This window comes from Sphaerodactylus townsendi, linkage group LG03 (assembly GCF_021028975.2).
Source record: "Sphaerodactylus townsendi isolate TG3544 linkage group LG03, MPM_Stown_v2.3, whole genome shotgun sequence".
Classification (NCBI taxonomy): Eukaryota; Metazoa; Chordata; class Lepidosauria; order Squamata; family Sphaerodactylidae; genus Sphaerodactylus; species Sphaerodactylus townsendi.
The window spans coordinates 121815517-121840647 of record NC_059427.1 but is presented as its reverse complement, the minus strand read 5'-3'; the positions used below and the strand labels follow the sequence as shown (position 1 = coordinate 121840647).

Sequence of the window (25131 nt, the reverse complement as noted above, 5' to 3'; positions counted from 1 at the left end):
TACCCCGCTGCATTCTAGTCATTGACATCACCTTAACAAACCCCTGGGAGAATGGCATCAATGCAGCCCTCTTCTTAGCAATTGAAAGTACTGGAAATGCCATGACATTTCACTATCCAAGATGTGGTTTCATTAACCTATTAAGGGTCCTATCACTTTATATATATATTTTGGCATGCATCTTTCTATAGTTTTAATGTCTGGTTCTTTCAGAATAAAAATTGTGATGCCTCTGCCATCCTTCAAAGCCCCCTTCCACTATACCAATACTGCCCCTTATTGCCAGCTATGAGAAGAGATTCCTTGTTTTCCTTAATAGTTTGGGTCCTTCAGCCCTTGAAATGCTAGCTTTTCAAAGAACCCTGTTCACAGAAGTTACAGATTTTGCTTTGGAAAGTCTAGCTCCCATTCAGAATGGCACAGACATAAGCAACAAACTTTGCTGAGGTGTTCTGGCCCTCAGGAGGATTCCTTGCATACTCAGTGCATGCAGGTAAGAGAGATGGCGGGGCATTGCAAGCCAGCGCTACATAGACAGGTGGTGTGGTGAGCAGATCAAGATATTCTGTCCACCCAGTGAGGCTGCTCCACCCCCTGCAACAGTATGCCGGGCCATCATGTTTACATTGAAACCTGCATCTGCCAAGTGATGTGGGTCAGAATCAGAAACCATATATGTTAGGCAAACATCTGCATCAAGCTATGTTTACAGGTGTATGTTAGTTGAGATTCTGTGCATGCTTGTTAGGAACCTGCCATCAATCATAGTTTTATAGTGATTACCTGACACAATCAATGCAAGCATGTACACTGGCATACATTTCTTCCCTTGTTGCAGTAGCAATCATGCAGTTTCAGAAGGTAGCCATGCTGATCAGCAGTAGATCAGTTATATTCGTCCAGTAGCACCTTAGAGACCAAAAAGAATTTTCAGGTTTTCGAGAGCAAAAGCTGTCTTTGTCAGACATGCGGATGTGTGAAAAGGAATTAAATGTAGATAGATCCATTTCCTCTGTCCTCACCACTGCTGTTCTCTAGGGAATACATGGTCCTTTGGTGCCATCTGTTGCTCAGAGATTGAAGTCCATACGCTGCCACACAACAGACATTCCTTTTCATCCAATGATGGTGGATTAATTGCTTTGAATGCAAGAGTCTGTGGGCTGTGGATTAATTTGCAGCACATAAAATATTTTAGTTTAATAGACCTTGGTGAGTTTTTCTGCCCTCAAGATCACAACAGCAACTCATTGTCAGGGTTCCTTGTCTACAGTATGACAATAGTCACTGTGCTGGACTACTACTGCACATTAGAGTTTTGGGCTAGGGCAGGGGTAGGGAACCTGCGGCTCTCCAGATGTTCAGGAACTACAATTCCCATCAGCCTCTGTCAGCATGGCCAATTGGCCATGCTGGTAGGGGCTGATGGGAATTGTAGTTCCTGAACATCTGGAGAGCCGCAGGTTCCCTACCCCTGGGCTAGGGAAACCTGGGTTCAAATCCCTGCTCAGCCATGAAACTCATTGGGTATACACTCAGCTCATTGGTCCTTTCTCCACAGCAGAAATAAAATGTCCTGAGGATGAGGGGAAAGGCATTTTGGGGAGCAACTCCACAAAGCTTTCCCCACAAACACCCTCAGGACAATTTATTTCAGCTCTTTTTTTTAGAAACACTAAACTAGACATTTCCTACTTGCTGTGCAAATAGCAGGAGAGCAGGAAATGTATCATTTTTCCTGCCAAGACATTTTAAAGGCACTTGCTTTGCTTTCGTTTTTGCTGTTTGTGGCCACCATTTTATGCTGCTGCAGAGATCCTTCATGCAGCCAGCCATTGGTGAAGGTTTCTCAGGGAGGTTTCCTCTGCTTGCAGCTCATTCACACATGATTTCACTGTAAAAAGTACATGAATAAAGTTTGTTTTGCCTGGCAATCCCGTGCACATGTTGTTTTTTTCCTTTTTTGTTTTGAGGGAGCTGTCTGCGAAGCTGCAACAACACAAATCTGCAATGTGTGCATATTTTTGGTCATTGTAGCTTCACAGACTGCTCCCTCAAAACAAAAGGGAAAATGACACATGCACAGGATCGCCAGGCAAAACAAACTTTATTCATATACATTTTACAGTGAAATTGCACTGGGATGAGCTGCAAACGGAGGAAACCTCCATGGGAAACCTTCCCCAAATGGCAGATGGGATGGAGAATCACAAGTGGGAGAAAATGGCAGGCGTGAGTAAGAGCTATTGGATGGGGGAGGGGGGGAACGACCCTCTTTCCCTGGCAGCTGTGCAGACAAAAAAAGCCAAAATGGATTTTTAAAAAATGTCTGCAAGATGTTTGATTTTGAGCTATGCAAAAAAGGGCCATTGTTTGACTTTGAGTATCTCTCACCATAATCTTCTAACAGGGCTGTTCTGAGGATGTAATAGAGAAGTGAGAAGTACATAAGCCGTCCTAGGTTCCTTGGAGGAGCGGTGGGATAAAACCATAAAGACAGATGATAATATTGTTTTAATTCATCAGTTTGGGTCCATGTTCCCTCATGTTTCTATATGAACTGAAAAATCTTCCTTGGAGCTCCATTCTCATTTCCATCTTCATGGCCACATGACACAGGCCTGCTGTACAATGGCAAAAGGCTCTGTTGGAACGCCTTCTAGGCAAAATAAAAGAGAAGTCAAGTGACACTTTAAAGGGTAACATCTAAGAAGTGTTCTCTCTGTAGTTGCCAACTGCCAGGTGGGGTCTAAAGATCTCCTGGAGTTACAGCTGATCTTCAAACTGAGATCAGTCCCCCCTGGAAAAAAATAGTTGTTTTGGAGGGTGGATTCTATGGCATCATCCCTTTCACCCCCACCCCCTCAAATCCTGCCCTGTCCTGGCCAGACACCATTCCCAAATCTCCAGGAATTTCCCAACCCAGAGTTGGCAACCCTAGTTCATTCAGCTGGCCTTTTAGTGCCCAGTGAAGGTGGTTTGTATTCAGAGGGCTTATGGGGGGTGCTTTGATTATTGCTAATGATGACTTAGAACTGATCTACAGTCTCAGCTGCTTGATGGCTTTATTCTATTTGAAGTGACCTAATGAACATTTTGAGTTGTAAGTATTTTATTAGCCAAAAGGCAGAATCTAATTGTTTTAGTAAATAATCACAAGCTCCACCATGTATTCCAAATGCTGCAATTAGGCTGGAGGCTGAGATGATCACAATCGATGCCAACATTTGGTTGGTAGCTGCTTTGCACTGGCTCAGACTTTTTGATTCATCTAAAGATCTCCTTTATCTTATCAGCAAGGATCCATTTAACTCACCCTGGCATAAAACTGTGGAAACTAAGCTGAGAATGTATGGTCTATGTCAGTGGTGGCGAACCTATGGCACTCCAGATGTCCAATTGGCCATGCTGGCAGGGGCTGATGGGAATTGTAGTCCTTGAACATCTGGAGTGCCATAGGTTCACCACCACTGATCTATGTATTGAGGCACTGATGGAAACAGAATGTACCCACGGCAGAACAATAATTAAAGAAAGATTACTGGACGTAGAGAGGAGCCATGATATAAACCGAATTAAAAATATATTTTGATGCCAGCATACTGAACAAAATCATGATTGCTCCTTATATTAAGCACCTAGGTGTTCCTGATCTGTGAAGAAGTTTCATGCTGATGAAACACAATGCCCTGCCAACAGTGGCCTTAATTGGCAAATACAATAAAAGACCAAAATACAACAGTGGCCTTAATTGGCAAATACAATAAAAGACCAAGAGAAGAATGTTCGTGTTTATGCCAGGATGGTTCTATAGATTCATTGGTGCATCTTATATTTGACTGTAAGAGTTTAGACCAGGAAAGAAGGAAGTTAACTAATCCTATTTTAAATAACTATCGAGGAAGAGACAGGAGGACTCTTATTTCCATATTGGTTGCCGGAACACGTGAGCTAAATTTGCCTGGATAATTTGTGTATCTGTATAATTTATTTGTATAATTTATCTGTATAAATTTGCCTGGATAATTTGTAAATGGTATAAGGAAGGGTTTTAGCTTTTGTAATAATTTATTTAATATTAATTGTTTCGGATTTTGGCTTGTTGATTTTATTACTTAAATTAATCTGATATTTTAGTCTATAGTAATTTGTTGGATATTGTTAGGATTTTGGTCTATGACTGCAAATGCATTTCAATTCAATGGTAAATAATCAGAAATGCTTGTTGCTCCACGATGGACCGGCCATTCAACTTACTGGGAAGGTTCCTGGTGAGTTGCTGGAGTCCTGGAGGGCTGTGGCAGGCCAGACCCAACCAAGAGCCCAGCTCCATCAGCTCTGGCAGCTCTGCAGGAGCCACCTGATCAGATGTACTCACCTTTTTCCTCCTCCTGCACTTTCACCAGCTGGAGGAAGTGGAGGTGCAATAGTGGGTGGGTTTCCAGCTGACATCACTGGCCAAGTCTGAGCTGAGTGGCCCTGCAGGACTGGTTCAGTGTCACAGGGCTACCCAATTTGCCTTGCCCTTGTCTGGTTTTAACTTCCCAGTCCACCCCTGATGAGATGCTGCTGCCCCCTCTGCACATGCAGAATAATACACTTTCAATCCACTTTCACAATTGTTTGAAAGTGGATGTTGCTATTCCGCACAGTAAAATCCAACTTCAAAGTGCATTGAAAGTGGATTGAAAGAGCATTATTCTGCATGTGCGGAAGGGGCGTTGACTGATGGTTATAATCTCAAAACCAGCCCATTCTTACCTTTAAGTTAACCATGCTGGCTTTTAAATGCTTTTAATTTTATAATTGCTTCCATTGTAAGTATTTTTGAATAATAAAGGAATAGAATTTTCCACCAAGCTGTGCCTATCACAGCAGCTTGGCCTGCAAAGATGCTCAGATCCGACAGCATTTTTTGAAGAGATGTCCTGGACCTAAAAGCTACCTGAACATGTAGAACCCAGTAGGGAAGCTTCTTCTTGCATGAGGATGTAGATATGGTTAAAGCGGCATTTGTTGGTTGCTTCCTGTGATTAAGTTCTTAAGGGCACAGCGCGTAGGTGCTAGGGGTAACAGAGCATTATGGAGATTTTATTTCAAACCCACCTGTCAGCCCTGGGCAGGAAGTAAAGTCCTTGTATGCATTCTGCTGCTTAAGTTGGGCCTGTGATATACTCCTATCTTCTTCCCCTGTTGGTTACCAAGAGTCCTTGATCCCATTTCTCTTGCCTTTTCCTCTTCCCTAAAACCAGCTCATGCACAAAATGGATCTTGTCAACCCTACTGAAGAATTTATGAAGCAGCACTGTCAGCCCCACCACAGGTGTAAATCACAGAGGCATCTGGACAGATATAAATTCCCGGGCAGTTGTGAAGTGGGGAAAGAGGAAGCTTGTGCAAGCACATTGGTGACAACAGAGTGTCTGCTGGCTGGCAGAAAGCAGGTTGGTGGAGTAGCCTTTGGCTAAGATTATTGTCCTTCTCTCTTCATGATAAACATGCATATTGATAGATAAAGATGCTAATTAATAAAGAGCCAAATTAAATGAAAGCAAGTGTTTATTGGGAACTTGGGGGAAGAAATGAAATAATTGAGGAGCATATGCAGTTCATAATGTTACTACCAAGTATGCTGTCTATCTGGTGGTATTCTTCCCTCGACTGTTCTTTGTCTTCAAAATGTAAGGTCCATTGCACAATGCTTGTAGAGTGTTCCTCTCACAAAGTGGACTACCTAAAGAAGAGTTTTGGGGTCAGAAATGGGTCAACCAAAGATAGAGGTGATAGAGCGATATCTCGTTTCTCAACATGGTCATTTGCCCCGGATTTAGAGCATAACAGCATAACCTGTGACCTACTGAGCTCAATGCAGTCCTCCCATAATATATTGCAGCCTGCCAGGTGTTTAACAAAACACACACCTACATAGGGGCTGGGTTTTTGTGTTGTTTTTGCTTTGTTGTTTCAAACATGCAACAAAAACAAGAGGCTCACAGAACACTTCTTTGAGTTTCTGTGCATGGCTGGTAGGCTGCATTGTACTTTAAAGGTCATACAAGGGTTGTGCTTTGACCACCCTAGTGTTACAAGGATAAATCAGATAGTTTGGGACAGTCTGAGAGATACAGATGAGGTTGAGTGAGGTGTTAGCAATGCCTATGAGGTAAGGGTGGAGGCCAAACACGCAGCTTTATAAACTGAATTTTAAACAAAGCAGGTCCCTCAAGAAAGGGCACTACTAAGAAGTCCCTGTACAATGGAACCTGTCAAAGAAATAGCTGAAATGATCTTTGATGTTAATCGATTAGAACTAAACTGGATCAGTAAAAGGCTGTGTCTGAAAATGCAGGTACATTTTTATTTCTGTTAAGGCTCTGTTATAGCCTGGAATGGAAAGCAAGAATTTTATTTATTTATTGCCCTCCTTTCTTATTGAGAGTCAAGGCACATTTCACAGTCCAAAACAATTAGATGAATCATATAACAAGCAATGTGATAGGACGAGGATTACAAACAAAGCAAAAAGTGTTAGATGTGATATGTCAAATGGGGTGAGAAAACAACACAGTGAGAGCAGGTTAATGCATAAGAGCAAACAGATGATACATAACGTTCAGTGATATAGTCCTCAGTCCTGCTGTCTTTACAAAGGAGTCTTTCTAACTCATTCCATTGCACTATAGCTCTATTACCTTTACAAAAATGCCCTGCTAAACAATTCAGTTTTATATAGCTTGCAAAATGAGAGTGTGGGAGCCTTCCTGACCTCATCAAGTAGGCCATTCCAAAAGGTGGAGTCCACAATAGAATGCAAATGTACAGCGAGTTACTGATCTTGCCTGTTTGCAGGGCGGCACCTGCAGGAGGCCCTGCTCAGATGAGTTAAGCTTTTGTGACAGAGCAAGAAAGAGACAGTCCTGCAGGAATGAGAGCCCAGGGCCATGAAGGGCTTTGTAGGTGATATCCAATGTCCTGCATTGATTCAATTAAAATTATGCTGAAAGGTAGGCAGCTCCATCCAAAGGAGAAAGGGCCTGTGGAAACAGCACACAGCCACGCTGGTGCACTCGCCCTCCCCTGGGCACTTGACCTGGTAGAGGAGGCAGACCCGCTGGTGGCCACATGTCCCACAGCCCCCCCCCCCCCCCAGCAAAACCCAGAAGTCCAGGGCATGGCATGGCTGCAGGTGATGGGCGGGGGCATTCCCAGGGTGAAGCTGATGCTAGTCAGTCCCCTCCCCGGGTTGAGGGTTGGTTACATGGCACACAAGCCCTCAGACATATCCCCCCCCCCTTTTGGAGGCATATGTCCTTTCAACCCTATGGGGCTTTTTGGCAACAGTGGGTTTCAGGGCTTTTCCCTGCTCCCCGCGCTGCCAGAAAGCCCTTCTGGAGGCGGTGCGGCAGCACTGTATCGGCACCATGGCCTGCTACCAGGGAGTTTGGATGGGGCTGCTAACTAGGAAACTTCAAACCCCATTTCATCAAAAGGGCATGTTGAGTAATTGTGAGTGGCTCAGTTTATGACAGGAAATATCAAAAACCCTGCACTGAAGCTTGAAGCCCAGCTTTTAAAAATCCTGACTACTATTTCATCTGTCTGTCTGATATAATCATTCCATTAACTTCAGTCTCTAGTGTTTTAATGAGACCTGACACACTAATATCAAATTAAATACTCTGTCCAGGTGTTATCATTCATTTTGTTTTTTACACCAGGAGTAACGTTTCAGTGTCTGCTGAATGATGACTGGGGGGTCTGTGAGGAAAGACAGCGAAATTGGATGTGAAGATTCAGTCATGGGCTCCGGTCACAGGGATGACAAGAACAGTTTGGGAGCTGAACAGCTCTCCTCTCTTGGCCATCACAAGTTCCCCTCTGCCTTGACTCACAGCCCCAAGGAAATCTGGAAGAAAGGAGGGCGGGTCTTCTCTGTTCTCCTCGGCATCAATTTGGTTCTGCTATCCTGCACCTTGGTCAGTGGTGGGGCTTTCCATGAAATAAAACTGCATGACTACGATGCCTTTTTCATGCTCACTATTGTGATGGTGATAGCCATTGTCTGGATGCTCTTCTACCTCATCCGCACCTCCAGACACCAGGATGCCATTCTCTGCAAGGATACACATGCAGGACCCATTTGGCTAAGAGGTAAGGGCTAGTTAGTTGTGTTGGTGGATGGGAGGGACATAGTGTAAGATGACAAAGTAAGCTGTTTACATGAGATAAACATAAAGAGAAGGCATTCCAGGAAGAGAATTGCTTGTTAGCCAGACACACCTTATAGCCTTCTTTTTTATAGAGCTGTATGAGAACCAATGTAGTATAGTAAATGGAATGTCAGGAAAATCCCTGGGCTTGTATTCCTGCCTGGGCTGTGATGCTTCCTGGATATTCTTGGGTGAGTATCTGAGAACCAAAGTAGAAGTTATGGCATCCATGGCCCAGCACCTAGCTGCCAAGGCTATTTTAGAAATGAATTTGACCATTTAAAAATGCTATGAGGGTCTGATCAGGCCTGAGACCAGGCAATCTTGTTTCCCTCCTACAAGCCTTTTCAAGTGTCAAAATAGGCTGTTTTGTCACTTGGAAAAGGGTGAGGGAAGCAAGATTGTCTGATCCTACTGCACCATGGGCCTGGTTTGGATAGGGTTGGGCCTGTGTTGCCATAATGTCTAGTTGGCCCTCATTCTCATCCTAAAGTACCTCACAGGTTTTTGTGAGGATAAAATGAGTAGGGAAGAGCTATATAAGAGCAAGATCAGTACATTCCACACAACCCAAAAAAAGATGTCTAGGTAATGTCTGAAATATAGGCGACTGCTTCTTTTTACTCCGCACACCCAAAATAAGTCATCCAGGGGATGTCTTAAAGAGAGGCAGCTTCTGGTGTATTTTCCAAACAGCAAAGGCATTAGAGGGGGAAAAGAGGCTTTTTCATGCCTGACTGTTTTGCTCTCTGGTCAGTTTTACCCTCAGCTTGCAACCAACATTTTGTGTGCAGCTGAAGGGATTCTCCCTGCCACCATTTGCTAAAGGGTGCCCCAGTACGTTTGTTCGGCGCGGTCCAGTTCCGGGCACCTCTTTGCCCCAAAAAGTATATAGTTGTGCTCAGCTCATCCTGTCGATTCCAGCAATATATAGTTTTCCTAATTTTTTGTTATTCTCAAGGAGCTATCTCCGTAGCTATGCAGGTATAAATACAAGAATCTTATTCAGAAGACAGGTCTACTGCTCATTGAAAAGCATTGGATAGACCTGCCCTCCTCAGACTGACTGTTTCTTATAGTTTTAGTTGTTTCTTGTAGTTTCTCATAGTTTTTTCTTACTGTACAGAAAAACTTTAATCAGCCCATGGAGCGCAGGTCAGCCCAATGCTTTGACCTGTCTTCTGAGCAGCTAAGATTCTTTTATGAGTATCTGCGTAGCTACAAAGATAGCTCCTCAAAAGTTTTTTTTTTAAAAAAAAAAGGAAAACTATATATTGCTGTGCCAATTAAAAAAAACTAGTGGGATGGGGGAGGAAATGACTACCATGTGAGCCACACAATGTGAATTTTCCCCACCTGCACAACAGCCATCCAAGCTTTTTTACAGTCTTTCCAAAACTTTGGAGCAAAGCAGATTTGAAAGATACTGGAATAAAACCAAGGGAACTCCCAGAGCTACACAAATGCAACACGATGTTGTGGGGAAACCGAGGAAAAAACTGCTTCCCAAAAAGGACTATTGGAGACTGACATGAGCATTGTATCATGGGATGTAATTACTTTTCTTTTCAAAAACAGGAGGCTTGGTCTTGTTTGCAGTCCTTACCCTGGTGATGGATGTTTTTAAGACGGGATATTACTCCAGCTTCTCTCAGTGCCTCCACCCCATCAAAATAACCTATCCAGTTGTGCAGGGTATCTTTGTGGTTGTCCAGGTGGGTATGGATCTGCCATTGTTTTTGAGCATATGAGGAACAATCTGTGGCATAATGGTAGTCAATAGAATTCTGACTTCTGCTTGGCTTGTTAGTGGAGCTACACACACACACCAAAACTGTTTAGCTGAGGTGGAAGAGATCAAATTGATGCTGCTTCTTTGGCCTCCTGGACTGTGTCTGTCTTCATTCTGGGTCAGAAGGGCCATGTTGCTAAGAAAAGATCCAGTCAAATTCTAAGATTACCTCTTTCCCTTTCGTTTGGGCTGAACCAGAGCCAAACTGGAGGTGACAGCATCCTCATGTCTGCCTTGGGGGCGCCAACTCCCATTTTAAAGTGAGGGCTACAATCCTGCAGCATGGTGGACTAAGGCACACTTGTCTCTCCACACACACACACACACACACACACACACACACACACACACACACACACACACACACACACACACACACACACCTGTGCACCTTTTCAAGTGGTGAAACTGCCATTCACATAGCCTGCTGTGGCCCCTTGTAGCATTTTAAAGTCATTTCAAAAATGTGTCATTGTCCCTGTAGTGGATACAAAAGTGCCATCGCATCTAGTTTGACTCATTGGTGGTTAGTGTGATGCTGTGCTCTTGTTTATAGCGCTGTTTGAACCTGAAAAGGCTTGTGGACCTAGAAAATTCTAAATGAGTGCAGAAAGATCCAGCATTAATGAAGTCCATCATGCTGCAGCATTTCAGTGTCATAGTCTATAGACCCTTACTCTGTGTCCACCAGTTACAGTTTACTGTTTTTCTGTCTAATACATTTTTACTGCACTCTTTCTCCATGGAACTTGATGTGAGGCAATGGTTGTCTCATCCTCATTTTATCTTCACAGAAGCCCTGTGACATAATTTGGGCTAAGAATCTATGAATAGCCTGTGTTTACCCAATGGCATCTGTGGGAGTGTGAAGGTTTACACTTGCATTCGGATTGCTCAAACTGATAATGAACCTCTATTCTGGGAACCACTTATACATTAAGATGGATAGTGAAGGATATGCATCAAATCAAATAGAAATACATGAAGGGGTTTGGCAAGACTCAGTGTCCTTGCACCATATTTATTCAATTTGTATTGAAATGATTTTGTACCAACTTTACAGAGTATTGATACAAGAATTACCAATCGATACCAGAATTATTATGCGTAGACGATCTTATCTTGCTATCAAGAACTAAGACGGGACTCAAATATTCAGTCAGAGCCTTGGTAGATTATTGCAAAATTGAACTTCTAGAAATAACTGACAATAAATCCAAAATTATGTTACTTTCCAAATCTGCTGCAAAACCAAACAAAATTTGGACGTGTACACAAATTCCAACAAGTAAATAAATTTGAATACTTAGGAATAGTTTTCCAATCAAATATACAATGGTTTAGACACATCAAATACCTTAAGCAGAAAGTGGATTTAACACAAGATGGCAGAGCGCAGTTGAGGGTGAAATGAAACAGGATACTATTCACCTGGAGGGTTAACTAAGCAAAGACTTACATCATGTACTGAGAAACTAGCTAAATATGACTGGCATGATACCCAAAAAATGTGTTCTCCATTAAATTTAGGTATTAAACCTGCTGCTAATGCGGTTTTAACTTTGCATTTTTATGCATTAACAGTTCCTACCTTGAGACAAGTATATACGATTGCATGCTGTAATGCACTCCCAACAGCTGAGATGAAGGGCCGTTATTCACAAACTCCTTCAAATCAAAAATTCTGTGACTGTCAAATGAATGTATTTGATTCATCTGTGCGTGTGTTTTTTAATTGTCATAAATATGAGGCAGAAAGGGGAAAGTTTCTGGCTAAATGGATAGCTAAATTTGCCCCCTTTCCTGATATTGTGAAATTAAAGTTGCTTCTTAATGGTCTAAATCAAAACTGTGTAGTAGATGTGGCAAAATTCTGTTTTGCAGTTGGCTGTCAAAGTTTTTAAAAATGGGTGTATGGCCTATCGGCTGTTGAACTCAAACTATGAATTTGCAACTCCAACTGCATCCTTTGTCCCTCTGCTTTCCCAATCCCAAGCATTCAGGACAGATGAGGAGAATTGCAACACTAATATTTTCTGTAAAGAATGATAACATGGAAACAGCACAGAAATAATAGGCTACAATAAAGGGAGATTCCACATTAAAAATGTGTGTGAGTGCACCCTTACATCAGTGAGGGTTGCCATCCTCCAGATACTGGCTGAAGATCTCCTGGGACTAAAATTTATATCCAGGTGACAGCGATCCATTCACCTGGAGGAAATTACCACTTTGGAACGTGGATTATATGGTATTATACCCCCCCATCAAAGCCCCTCCCTTCCCCAACCCCTACTTTCCTCAGTTTCCACCCTTAAAACCTCCAAGTATTTTTTAATTCAGAGCTGGCAACCCTATCAACACCACAAGGTGTGTGACCTCCTCCTGCCTGTTTACTCAGCTTCTCTTGAAGTCTTAGATCAGAAAAATTAAATGATGAAGTCTCATTATGCACTCCCAGCCAAAATTATTCTTGCATTTGTTATATCAGAGAGATCAGCCTTTGTCATTGTCACATTGTCACTTCTGAAGGCTCAGTTGAGCTTGCTGCTATCTCCCTGCAGGGGTGGTGATGAACCAGTTTGGGTGGCGTGCCTAAACAGACCTACACCTGGATGAAAAAGTTCTCTGTAGACATTGTATGGAAAGTGCAAGATGTCTCTTAGGAATACCTACCAGGCTTTTGAGGACTAAACTGGGTTCCTTAGAAGCTTGGAAAAATGCCCCAGTTGAAGGAAGATAAATATTTTTTGTCTGTGAACTGGATGAAAGAATGAAAATTGATAATAGAAAAATAGATAATAGCCTCAGTATTCATTATTATCTTCTTCTTTTTTGCCTCTCTTCGGTTTTCCTTCCATTCCTTCATTTTCTGTGCTTCCTTTTAACATATTGGTTTCCAGAATTAGTTCATTCATGTCAAAGAAAACAGAGTTTTATAGAATCAAAATAATAACAATTTCCAGTAATCATAAAGCACTATCTAGTTCTTTATAAATCTTTAAGATTTTTCTTTCCTTCCCTCAATATTGTAATTCTTTTTTTCCTCTAGACTTACTTCCTCTGGGTTTCTGCCAAAGACTGTGTGCACGTGCACTTGGATGTCACCCGGTGAGTATTCAGAGCAGCAAACCCTTCAGTATTTTGTTCACCATTTTGCCTGACTTTGCCCAACTAAGCGGAAGCCAGGTCCAAATCTCAATCCATGTTCTTCTGCAACATCAGCAGTAATGAAATATGATTCTCACAATACTGAACGATGGTACTATAAGAAATCACTGCTACCCTCGTCACATTAAAGGTTTTAATTTTCACTTCCTGTTATTTTTAGTTCAGTTTATGTAACAAATAAGACCATATAAAAGTTGGTGAGGTGAGGTGAAGACCCAAATTTTGAATCTAACCGGGGGGGGGGGGGGGGGGGGAATCTGGAACAGCTTTTTAAAAGATAGTGTGTTTTTAGAACTCTGAGGATGTGAACTAGAAATATTCTGAATTAAATTTATTCATTCTCAGCCTAACCTTCTTCACAGGGTTCTTGTGAGGATAAAAGGGAGGGGGTCATATGTGCCATTATGAGTCTGGGATAAAAATCAAATAACAAGTCATTCACCGAAACAGAGAAAAGAGATCTCCTGCTAATCTCCTGCTTTACTAACCCAAACCAGAGAGAGAGACAGAGACAGAGAGAGACAGAGAGAGTGTGTAAACACTGTTTTTGATCTTACTGATTTGCATAGATGACATGGGGAATTAACTGAAGATTTTTCTTTTCAATTGTTCCTAAACAAACATGAATGAAAGTCGCTTTATTGGCCTATTGACCTATGCCCATCCAAAAAGCATATGTTAGTAATCTAGTATGGGGCTTGAACAGATTCCAAAGCAAATCATAAGTTAAAAGTAAAAACCCTTTGGCAGTTGCACTGCTAAGAAAAAACATCAGCCCTTATTTAAGTATTTATTTCCTTTTGGTAGTCAAATGATAGAACAACAGCAAACATACCAGGTAAGAAAATATAAGCTAATTTCACTTTCCTCTCGGTATTATTGAGGGTAAAAATATCTTCGATGCCATCAGAACATGAATGGCTTCCTCTGTACAGTCTATATCAGTGGTTCTCAATCTTTCTAATGCCATGATCCTTTAATACAGTTCCTCATGTCGTCGTGACCCCCAAGCATAAAATTATTAGTGTCTCTGTTCCTAAGACCATTGGAAATATGTGTTTTCCGATGGTCTTATGTGACCCCTGTGAAAGGGTCGTTCGACCCCCAAAGGGGTTGCGACCCCCAGGTTGAGAACCACTGGTCTACATGGATGAGCCCTAAAGGAGCTTCAGATTTGCCTCCACAGATGAAACTTTCCTTTCCCTTTTCCACTCATATTCACTCAGGGGTGGAGCGAGAGGGAACTGCGCCCGGGGCACGCATGTGCCCCGTGCCCCTGCCACATGTGTGCCCCATGACCCTTCCACGCGTGTGCCCCATGCCCTTGCCATGCCCCATCCACCCCTGCCCCAGAAGACCCCTGCCATGCCCTAGCTACGCCCCCGCAGGGGCGCACACTTGGTGAGTCACCCACCCACCCCCCGTCCCCTTGGCGCTACACTACTGCATTTGCTAAAAGAGTTGTTTGGGCTCCCACTGTAGACCAGGCTTCCAATTTGCTTCAATCTGGTTTGGAATACTGGTTTGCCAGGTGAGCCACAAGCTATAGTTTGCCAGTTCAGATGTACAGGAAGTTACTGTCACTTTAATGGCAAAGTTTAATTAATTCTCACCCGGGGTGTGTGTGTGTGTGTGTGAGGCTCCTTCCAAGTTCATTCGTAACCTAGCAAATGCCAGCTTGCTGTTAACATCCAAATCATAGACCTATTATGCACATGTAATCTGCCCCATGGTGGGCATACCTTTCCTTCTGGGCTGTTTTCGAACTGCACACCATTTTTAGCTGCCCATGCAGTGAGGGCGCAACAGATCTCAAAAGTCCCACTTTTCTGAAGAGTGGAGGAAGCTCGAATTTCTCCCTTTGCTCCAGAGAGAAAACTGAAGAAATGGCGCTGTGAAATATTCTCTTCAGCTTTTCTTTCCCCTCCCTGCTTTCCTCACTGGAGTTCTACCTGTACAAAAGCGATCAAGCGGGCTTTCTTGTTTGTTTGTTTAAATTGTTAGTGTTCTACCAATTCAACAAAATATTGTGCACATAATATTGTGCAACAAAATATTGTGCACAATTCAACAAAATATTGTGCACACAAACCATTGGAAGAACAAGGCATTGATCACTAAACACACATGCACACATGTGCATATTTCTAATGACAGCATCCTGTGGCTACCACTGGCAATTTCAGCCAGGGCAGCAGCTTCTGGCTGCCCAGACTCCTTCCTTTGCACTGGCCTCTGCTTCCCCCAACCAAAGAAGGTGGCTGTGGCTGCTCTCAGAGGCATAGGGAAGAGAAACAGAGCCTGGGGCAAAATGGCACCCAGGCCTGTCTGCCACGCCACCCATGAGGGCACCTCCCCACAAGGCGTGCCCCCTGCCGGTCCAGGCACAAGTGCCTCATATTTGGCAAACGCTCATAGGTATGCTATTTTAAAAAATTAATTCATTTTTTATTTTTAGTTCCATACCTTGCCCATCCCAGAAAGGCTCAGGACGGCAACAACATGTTAAACCTACATTACAATTAAAAATCATAATTTTAAAAATGCTTGCCATAACTTAAAAGATAGTCCAAAGGCAGACCCATACCTGCTAAAAGACAACATATTTTAATTCACAGCCAGTGGGCCTGTGTGTAGCCTGGGTGTCTGAGGCACTTGTGCCCAGCCTGGCAGAGGGGTGTGGCTATGTTGGGGGCCATTTTGTTCCCCCCTTGTGACCTACAATGGTAGCACCCAAAACAAATGTCCCCTGATGTCCCCATTGTAGCTACGCCACTGGCTGCTCTAAAGTGCTTGTTGCAGCTAAGTGCTTGTTGCAGGCAACTCAGCTGTGCTGGAGGGAGCCCTCAAGGCTGGCAGCAGGGGCGGAGATCTGTTGCTCACCCGGAAGGCAACCACGCAAACTTACCCTGGGCTGAGGTAGTAATGCATAATGGGCCAATGTTTCTTTATTCTTTTTGATATGTCAGTAAGGTTAAATCAAATCATCACAGAAATTAGATTTTACAAATTTGTGGAGGTCTGACTATATGGAGTCAGTTCCAGAAAGTCTATTAAAGATTATCCCTTATTCCAAAGTATTGAACCCATAGCTGTGAATAAAGCTCATTTAGGCCCTTTCCACACTGCAGGTTTACTCTAGATTAATTATTTGAGGCTGCTCCATATTCTACAAGTTTTCCACACTGTCGAGCCCCGCAGCACAGATTAGTTTTGCTCACTTTCTGATTTGCGCCACATCTGGCCATTTACCCCACTTTTTCCCTGCCCCTGGATGTTAGAGTTTTTTCAAAAACCCTGGTTCAACTCCAGCTAGTGTGTAAAACTTTTGTGGCTGCTCCACTTTCAAGGTGCCCGCCTAAGCTTTGACGCAATTCAACCCAAGCAATCGGAAGGCCTTACTGAATTGGAGTTGCACGCACAGATTTTTAGGTTTCGATTTGCTCTCACTCACCTTTTACTGCTCCTCGTGGTCGGTCATGCTTTTCATTATCTTTCCGTAGCACTCGTTGGATCGGCAGGAAGGGAACACGGCTCATTGTTATGCCGTTTACTCGGGGGAGGCTGTCCATAAGAGGCAGAGAGCCCCCCCTTTTGATGCAATCAGCATGTACTTCGGAGATGCTCTTGTAGAAGGAAGGGGATTCTCTGCTATAGTGGAGGGGTGGGGCTATCCAGGGGCATAACGAGGCAAACTGGAGCCCTGGGTAAAACCTGAGTTGGTGCCCCACTATGGGCAGCCACCTCACCACGACCCATTTTTTTTGCACCAGGTCATTGGTGCCAGCAGGGGATGCGTTTTTAGACATATTGGCACCAGAATTTCAGGGTCTCATCAGGAGACCGTCCTGATGCTACCCCCCAAGTTTGGTGCGGTTTGGTTCATGGGGGGGCCAAAGTTATGTACCCTCAAAAGGGTAGCCCCCATCTCCTTAGCTCCCATTGGAAAGGATGGGGCCACCCCCTTTGAGGGTCCATAACTTTGGTCCCCCTGAACCAAACTGCACCAAACCTGGGGGGGTATCATCAGGGCAGTCTCCTGATAAGACCCTGAAATTTTTGAGACTGTGCCTTCAGAAATGTGCCCCCCACCCAGCCTGCACCCCCCATTGATAGCAATGCAGTACACTCACTTCAGAACAAAGATTCTTGGGTAAATTTCTGGGATGTTCCTGCAGAGTCGCGTTTTGGACGTATCAGCACCAAAATTTCAGGTTATCATCTGGAGACAGTCCTTATGACATCCCCCAAATTTGGTGCAGTTTGGTCCAGGGGGGCCAAAGTTATGGACCTTCAAAAGGGTAGCCCCATCTCCTATTAGCTCCCATTGGAAAGAATGGGGGATGGGGCACCCCTTTTGAGGGCCCATAACTTTGGTCCCCCTGAACCAAGCCTCACCAAACCTGGGGGGTATCATCAGGGCAGTCTCCTGATGAGATCCTGAAATTTTTAAGACTGTGCCTTCAGAAATATGCCCCCCCAGCCTGCACCCCCCTTTGACATCAAAGCAGAAAACTCACTGCAGAAGAAAGCTTTTTGGGCAAATTTCTGGGATGTTCCTGCAGGGGGTGCATTTTGGATGTATCGGCACCAGAATTTCAGTGTATCATCTGGAGACAGTCCTTATGACACCCCCCCCCCCCAAGTTTGGTGCAGTTTGGTCCAGGGGGGCCAAAGTTATGGACCCTCAAAAGGGTAGCCCCCATCTCCTATTAGCTCCCATTGGAAAGAATGGGGGATGGGGGCACCCCCTTTGAGGGTCCATAACTTTGGTCCCCCTGGACCAAGCCTCACCAAACCTGGGGGGGAATCATCAGGGCAGTCTCCTGATGAGACCCTGAAAGTTTTGAGACTGTGCCTTCAGAAATGTGCCCCCCCCCCAGACAGCACCCCATTTGGATGCAACCAGCCTGTACTTCGGAGATGCTCATCTAGAGTGGGGGGAGGAGGAGGATCCAGGCATGATAAGATGGGGGCTGGATTAGAAGGGAGGGTAGATCAGAATCACAAAGATAGTTAATCACCCCAGTGAAGTGCGAATACTACCTTTTGTTTTTAAAGTGCAGGCACCAGCTCTGTATTATGTTGTGCAACTCTGTATTCTGTTATTTTCATTAGTCTTGGAGCAGACAGAATTTCATCTCAGAAAAAAAATAGCCAGGTCCTTGTTACTTTTTCAAAAGACACATTCCAACCAAGGATGTCTTGTGGTCAGTTGTGGAGAGCCACTCCATTGTAAATGAAAAAGAACTCTGTACATGCTTTTGGGTTGCTAACAGAGCTGCTGGAAAATGTCCTTTTTTAAAAAACAGTCAAGGCTTAATGTGTGGGAATGCAGAGCACAAGCGCACGATAGGCAATTGGAAGGAAGGTTTCTGAGATCTCGTTATACCCCTGCAAGAAAGCACGAGATAACGGTAGCAAATAGGAAGACAGGAGTGTCATCTTCTCATTGCCATGTCAGGCGGCAACATATTCGAAAGTACCCGCCCCTGCACGGCACGACAGCCAATCAGGACATCCATGGCAATCAAGGGCAACAGCACTTTTCGGTAATGTGGAAATGTCGGCTTTCTTGAATCCAATGCAGGACCAGATACCTTCCATGGAATGTAGATGAGGTGTGGAAGAAAAAAACCTACATCAAAAAACTTCAGTTGCTGCTCCACATAGCATTAATTCACATCTACTTTACATTTTCTGCCAGTGCGGAAAGGGCCTTAGATGATCTGCCCCATATCTGCTAAGTACAGCCTTTTACTAAATTTATTACAGTAGATTTCCTCCCTCTACCCTCATTCCCTGCCTGTTGCTAATTTTAAAATGTGATTATTGGTCTTTTTCTGCCTCATGGAAATAATAAGTAGTTATCATTGATACAGTCAGGGACACTAAAAATTTCCACTTACAGCTTCACCCCACACTGTTATAACAGCTCCATAACCCCTTAGGGGCATGGTAGAGGGCAGCAGAGGATGGAATCTGTCAAAGTTGTTCCTCCCTCTTCTGCTTTGGCAAACAGAAAATGTAGGTTAGATCTAAGCCACAATGTGTTATCCTTGTATTCAAAGATCTTCACATTGTTTCAGTCATCCATTAAACACCCTTATGAAGTTAACCAATACAGTTTGAGATCCTGACATGTGGTTTGTAATCCAATAATTAGACTTGACTTAATTTCATGGTTTTCTTTTCTCTTCTACAGATGTGGCTTGATGGTCACCTTGACTACCAATTTAGCAGTGTGGATGTCAGCAGTAACAGATGAATCGGTCCATAAAGCACAATCAAAGAATCCAAATGGCACACACAGAATGTGTAAGTGGCACAAGAAAAGGAACCTATTTAAAACCATGTTACTTAAAAACAAATATAGTAGCATTCTCTTGGGACCCAAGTTTGTGGAAGTTTGGTTATAGTAAAGATCCATTTACTCAAGCACACATTTCAGCGAGGCTGAAATTCCCAAATAACCCCTTGCCCATCCTATCCCTTGAAGATTTTGATGGACAGGGAATGCCCATTTTTCCTCTCTTTGGTCTAATTCTAAACGGAGGAGTGCGCTTTGGTGCATTTTCCAGCAGTATGTTTTTATGGTAGGATGTTCCTTGCCAGAACTGTGATTAGGTAATATACACAGTGGTTTTCTGGCAGTAACTGTTGCTGCTTTCTCCTAAAACTGCAGGACCTAAGCCCAGCAGCAAGCAGGAATAAGCACTATTTTATTCATTGAAGATGATGCCAGGCTGAATTTTACTGTGAACTTTAAAAACAGTTTGTGTAAATAAATAGACCCTAAGTGAATACAAAGCTGTCTCACAACCTAAACATGTTTGTACAGATGTTCTGTGTGTGTGCATGAGCAGGGTTGTTCTTCGGAAGAGTTCAGAGGTGGTTCTCAGCCTCGTGCTTTTGAAATCTGTCTCCTTTCTGGTTTTATTTAGCCTGGGGAATGACTAAAATGCCAATTGTTCAAAATAAACCCTATTAATGAGAGGGAAGCTGTCCAGTCTCTCTGTTTCCGCCATAGGGAAGACTTAGAGAAGGGAGTGCATGAGTTTCTGCAGATCTAGCCCCTTACAATATTTCCCTGGGACAATAACAGCCACAGAAGCCCTTAATTATCCCCACCATCACTAAATTGAAGTAATAAATAAATAAATAAACCTTAAAGATAGGAAAGTATGAAGTTGATTCAGAAGAAGCAGCCCCAGTTCAACCCCATTCAGATATGTGGGTTTATGTGTAGTCGACCCACGCGGTCAGCGTAAGAACGAGACGAGACGCGGAGATAACATCTGGTGGAGATCGCCAGCAGCGGGAGACCGGAGGTCCGTGTTCCTAGCGAGTCTCCCGTCTGCCGGTTCCTGGCACCTTTTATTGTTACTCTATCGGGGGCGTGTAGGAGGGAGGACTGGGGGGAGTTCCGGGAGAGCGGGAGGTCGGGAGATCATCAGGTGATGCATGATCTCATCTGGCTACGTGCGGAGAAGAGCGTACGCGTCTGAGCCTAATCCTCACCTGGGGGCAAGACCATTGTCCCTGCGCCCGGTGATTGAGCCAGACAGTTCACGACCCGTGACTCATGGGGGGATGAGGAGTGGGGGTGCGATGCGACCGGCAAGGCCGCAGGTCCGTTGGCGTCCCAACGTTCTACTACGGCACTGCTGGGTCGGCAGTGCACTACTACATTATGTTTCTTATCAACATGGCTCTTTTGTAAAGAAATGTTCATGTAGCTGAAACCCTAACATTTTCCTCTTTCCCCCTCTGCAGTTGAGATAAGGAGCAGCAACGCAGAGAGCTGTAGCTGCGACGGAAAGCTGTGCCACGTCTTCTATGATGGCTACTTTTGGATGTATCCCTTCAATATTGAGTACAGCCTCTTTGCATCCGCCATGGTCTATGTTATGTGGAAGAATGTTGGGCGCCTTATAGACCACCATGAAAACCCTATGTATCACCTGAGGTTCAAGCTTTTCAAAAAGACTTTCTTTGTGGGTGCTCTCATGGGGCTCTTGGTACTAGTGACTGGGATAGGAGTCCTGATTGTATATGAAATACAGGTAAATAAAAATAGCCCAGCTGCAAGAAAGGAGCAAGCACTCATGATGTATTACATCTTCAACATTGTTTGCCTGGGCCTGACGTCCCTTGCCTCCATTGGGGGCTCCATAGTTTACAGATTTGACAAAAGAGACATGGACCGTCACAAGAACCCAACGAGAACGTTGGATGTAGCTCTGTTGATGGGTGCAGCCTTGGGACAATATGCTATTTCCTACTACTCTATTGTGGCCATAGTGGCCAGCATGTCAAGAGACACTATCAGTGCCCTTAACTTGACCTATTCCTTGCTGATGATTGCCCAGCATACTTTCCAAAACATCTTTATCATTGAAGGCCTCCATCGGGAGCCCCCAGGAAAGGAAAGCAAAATTGATCCTCAGCAGAAGGATGTCTATGGACTCACTTTTGTCAATATGAATGCTGTGTCCCTTCGTGCCCCTGACAGTGGAAGTGCTTTGCCAGCTGCCACACCACCAACATTAGCGATTCAAGCACCTCCTGAAGTCATACAGTCCATCAGGGTTTCCAAGAAAGTGAACTGGAGAAGGACATTCTTGAAAGAGGTTTCATCATTCCTGCTGATGTGTAATGTAATTGTAAGTATGTCATACAAATGTCAGCTTCTTTAAGGCCACTGGATCATTCAGCCCAAAGCATGCCACAAAGATAACTTGTACTCCTTTCTTCAGTACCCAGCAGGAAGGCATGCAGAGCCATTTCCAGGCTCTTAAGGGCGGGGGCGGGGGGGAGGATATATCAGCCTCCATTTATATACAGTGCTAGTTCCAGAGGTGCTATTGAACTAAAATATTATTACATCCCAGGATGTGTTGACTTTATTGGACTTTTCCTACTGTGTATGGAGCCTCTCTTTCCTATTCTTCTGAATCTTTGAGCACTCCATAAACATGAGAGGACTTCATAAAGAGAACCAGCATGGTGTAGTGCAGGGGTAGGGAACCTGCGGCTCTCCAGATGTTCAGGAACTACAATTCCCATCAGCCCCTACCAGCATGGCCAATTGGCCATGCTGACAGAGGCTGATGGGAATTGTAGTTCCTGAACATCTGGAGAGCCGCAAGTTCCCTACCCCTGGTGTAGTGGTTAGGAGAAGTGGACTCTAATCTGGTAAACCAGGTTTGTCTCCCCACTCCTACACGTGAAGCCTGCTGAGTGACCTTCCATTAGTCACAGTCCTCTCAGAAGTCTCCCTGCCCCACCTACCTCACAAGATGTATCTTGTGGGAATAAGAAGGGAAGGAGTTTGTAAACTGCTCTCAGACTCCGTAATGGTTGAGAAAAGTGAGGTATAAATCCAAACTCTTCTTCTTCTTTTACTCCCTGCAAAAGGATAAACAGAGGGTGTACATCTATTTGGACAATCCACTGTAGCCACTGTGGGGAGAGGCTGCAGCTTAACAATGTTCCAACCAGCTTTCTGCCATGAAAATGGTGGAATTTAGAACTGCATTTCCTCCCCCTCAACCCTTTAAAGTGTTTTTTCCCATGTCTTTTTACTGAGCTGGATAAAGCCCTTTCAAGGGCATTAGCGTGGGGGGAGGGGGGTGCAGACTATGAGCAGCCCTTCACAATGCAAAGGTATGACAGAAGCAGGGTGAGGAGGCAGCAGCAGGGCAAGCAGTGAAGAAATAGAGCATATGCCAGTTTTTAAAAATAATTTGATCACATGTCAGGATTTGGAATTTTGCATAATCTGGACTTTTTTAAGAGGGGTTAAAAGAACAGCAACTCAAGGGACATTGAAGAAGGAAGAAGTTCAGATGGTAGTAACACAATTGAGCATATGGAATCCAGGTCTGCATAAAGTTTATTGCCGCTCAGCTTCATGTGTTAGTACACTGGAGTACAAGAAGGTAGTATCATGTAAGTACACAGCAAGAGCTTTTGTGGATTGAGACTATCGTCCACCGTTCAGTATATGCTTATGTGTATACACTAAAATTCCATTGGAAAATCTGGCTAAATCATATTAAACAGTGTACTGGATTATGGGTATTGGCTGGTTTGGACTCTGCCTAGGTGACATCATAGCCAGCACCCAGATCTGTGGGTTTACTGTTAGTATCTTTGCCCTTTGCACACAACTGTACCCCATGCTTTTCTCATCATTTCCTACTTGCTGACTCTGGTTCTTTTTTGTCTTTCCCCTCCAAACAGCTCTGGATCATACCAGCATTTGGAGCCCGGCCGCAGTTTGATAATGAACGGGAGCTCAAATTCTATGGCTACCCTATGTGGGCTGCTATTGTGGACATCTGCCTGCCCTTTGGCATCTTCTACAGGATGCATGCAGTGGCTAGCCTACTGGAGGTCTATATCATGTCTTAACAAGATGAAGATGAAGAATTTCCTATGTGAACCCACATTTCTTTCATCTCCCAGGACTGGAAACCTGAATAACCGCAGTGAGGGGATTTGAGGTTTACTGGGGTGTCAGACCTTAGTGATTAGTGGGCATTACTCCATAATACTCATGACAAAAAAAGGAAAGATTATTTTGGGGCTGTTGCTTATTTGATTCTGTATATTTGTTCCATGACCCATTTTCTTTATCCACCTAATAAGAGGTCTTCAATTCCAGTGACTTTTCTTGGAAATGTTGATGTGAACCCTGCCTAATTCTTTATCACTTTAAGGGTCCCTTTGACTTCAGTTAAACAGTCTGGGGTAGTTAGTTCAATTTGAAAGAACTGAGTAAATGTTGAGGACCATTGAAGCAACTGTGGAATCCATTACACCACTGTAGCCTGGATGGCTTACATGTTTGTTTTCTGTTCCTTCAACCGATCACCTAATGAAGATCAGAATCTAGTGATTCACAAAGGTCCTAGGTGTATGTTCCTCTTGAGTGTACACCTGCCAAGAATAAACCTGAAATCTCACAGATTTCAGTAGAACTTAGTTCCTGTCCTGAATTGGGGCCCGTAGACTGTGAAAGCCAATAGATAATTTTTGTCAGGGGGGTATTACAATATATTTTTAGAAGTAGCTTGATAATTTTTTTAATGAGTCTATTTTTTATAAAATTATTTATTGATTTTCATTGTGACAATAAAAAATGACTCAAAAGACCATAACGTAGACACCAATGAACTCAGCACAATGGCAGTGCTCAATTTGCAGCTGAGATTGAGGACATTGCCACCTTACCTCATGTGAGGGTAACTATATCTCAGAAGTTGTGTAGGGACAGCTTTCTCCTCAACCCTTCAAACACTACTGAAGGATCTCTTTATAACAATGTGCGAGGTTCTACAAATACATTATCTTCTCTCATCTAACTGTAAAGTTAGCACCACAGCATAGACAAAAGAAGGCCTAGCTGTTCTTCTCAAAGTCTTCCCTTGTGTACACATGCACACACAAACATACAGCACTTTTTGTCTACTACAAAACTTGGGATAACATAATTCACAATTGTAATTCCTCAAGATATTCTGCATTATTAGCTAGCATCATCTTGTTACATTTCTTATTAATGTTGTGCAAAGGGTAGGCCAAAGATAAAAGGGTTTTTTAATGGTTTAAGATATCTGTGGTCTTTTGGGCTAGTCCAATGAAGTGATTTTTGGATGATTGTCAACCTGTAGGTAGTTAAGCTAGAAATCTGTGCAGCTGTAGTTAAAATTTATGCTATGACAGGATTTAATGAAGTTCCATGGTTGGAAACTACAGCTGCAAAATTGATTGAAGATAAAAATGGGTGGAATTGTCTTGTTCCACTTCAAAAACTGTTTTGTGAATTCAGATTTCCTGGGTGTCTACCAAATTTTTGCTACTTGTTCCAGTATCAGTTTTGAAAGTTCCAATTTCAACAATGAACATAGCAAAATCTGAATAGTTCTTTCAGCATATAGTGAAATCAGG

General features: G+C 43.6%; 1 protein-coding gene across 1 annotated transcript; it reads left to right on the top strand.

The window, feature by feature from the left end:
* Nucleotides 1–7742: 7742 nt before the first annotated feature.
* On the top strand, nt 7743–24766 carry OTOP2 (otopetrin 2). Its single transcript, XM_048491000.1, has 6 exons — nt 7743–8151; nt 9789–9925; nt 13055–13113; nt 19379–19491; nt 20950–21839; nt 23422–24766. The coding sequence occupies exons 1-6, from the start codon at nt 7743–7745 to the stop codon at nt 23590–23592; spliced, it is 1779 nt and encodes a 592-aa protein (XP_048346957.1). The 3' UTR covers nt 23593–24766.
* The last annotated feature ends 365 nt before the right edge of the window (nt 24767–25131 follow it).

Coding starts and splice junctions, on each gene's coding strand:
- OTOP2 (XM_048491000.1), top strand. CDS start 7,743: ATGATGACTGGGGGGTCTGTGAGGAAAGACAGCGAAATTGGATGTGAA. Junction 13,114..19,378: donor GTGCACTTGGATGTCACCCG/GTGAGTATTCAG, acceptor TCTCTTCTACAG/ATGTGGCTTGATGGTCACCT. Junction 21,840..23,421: donor TGCTGATGTGTAATGTAATT/GTAAGTATGTCA, acceptor CCCTCCAAACAG/CTCTGGATCATACCAGCATT.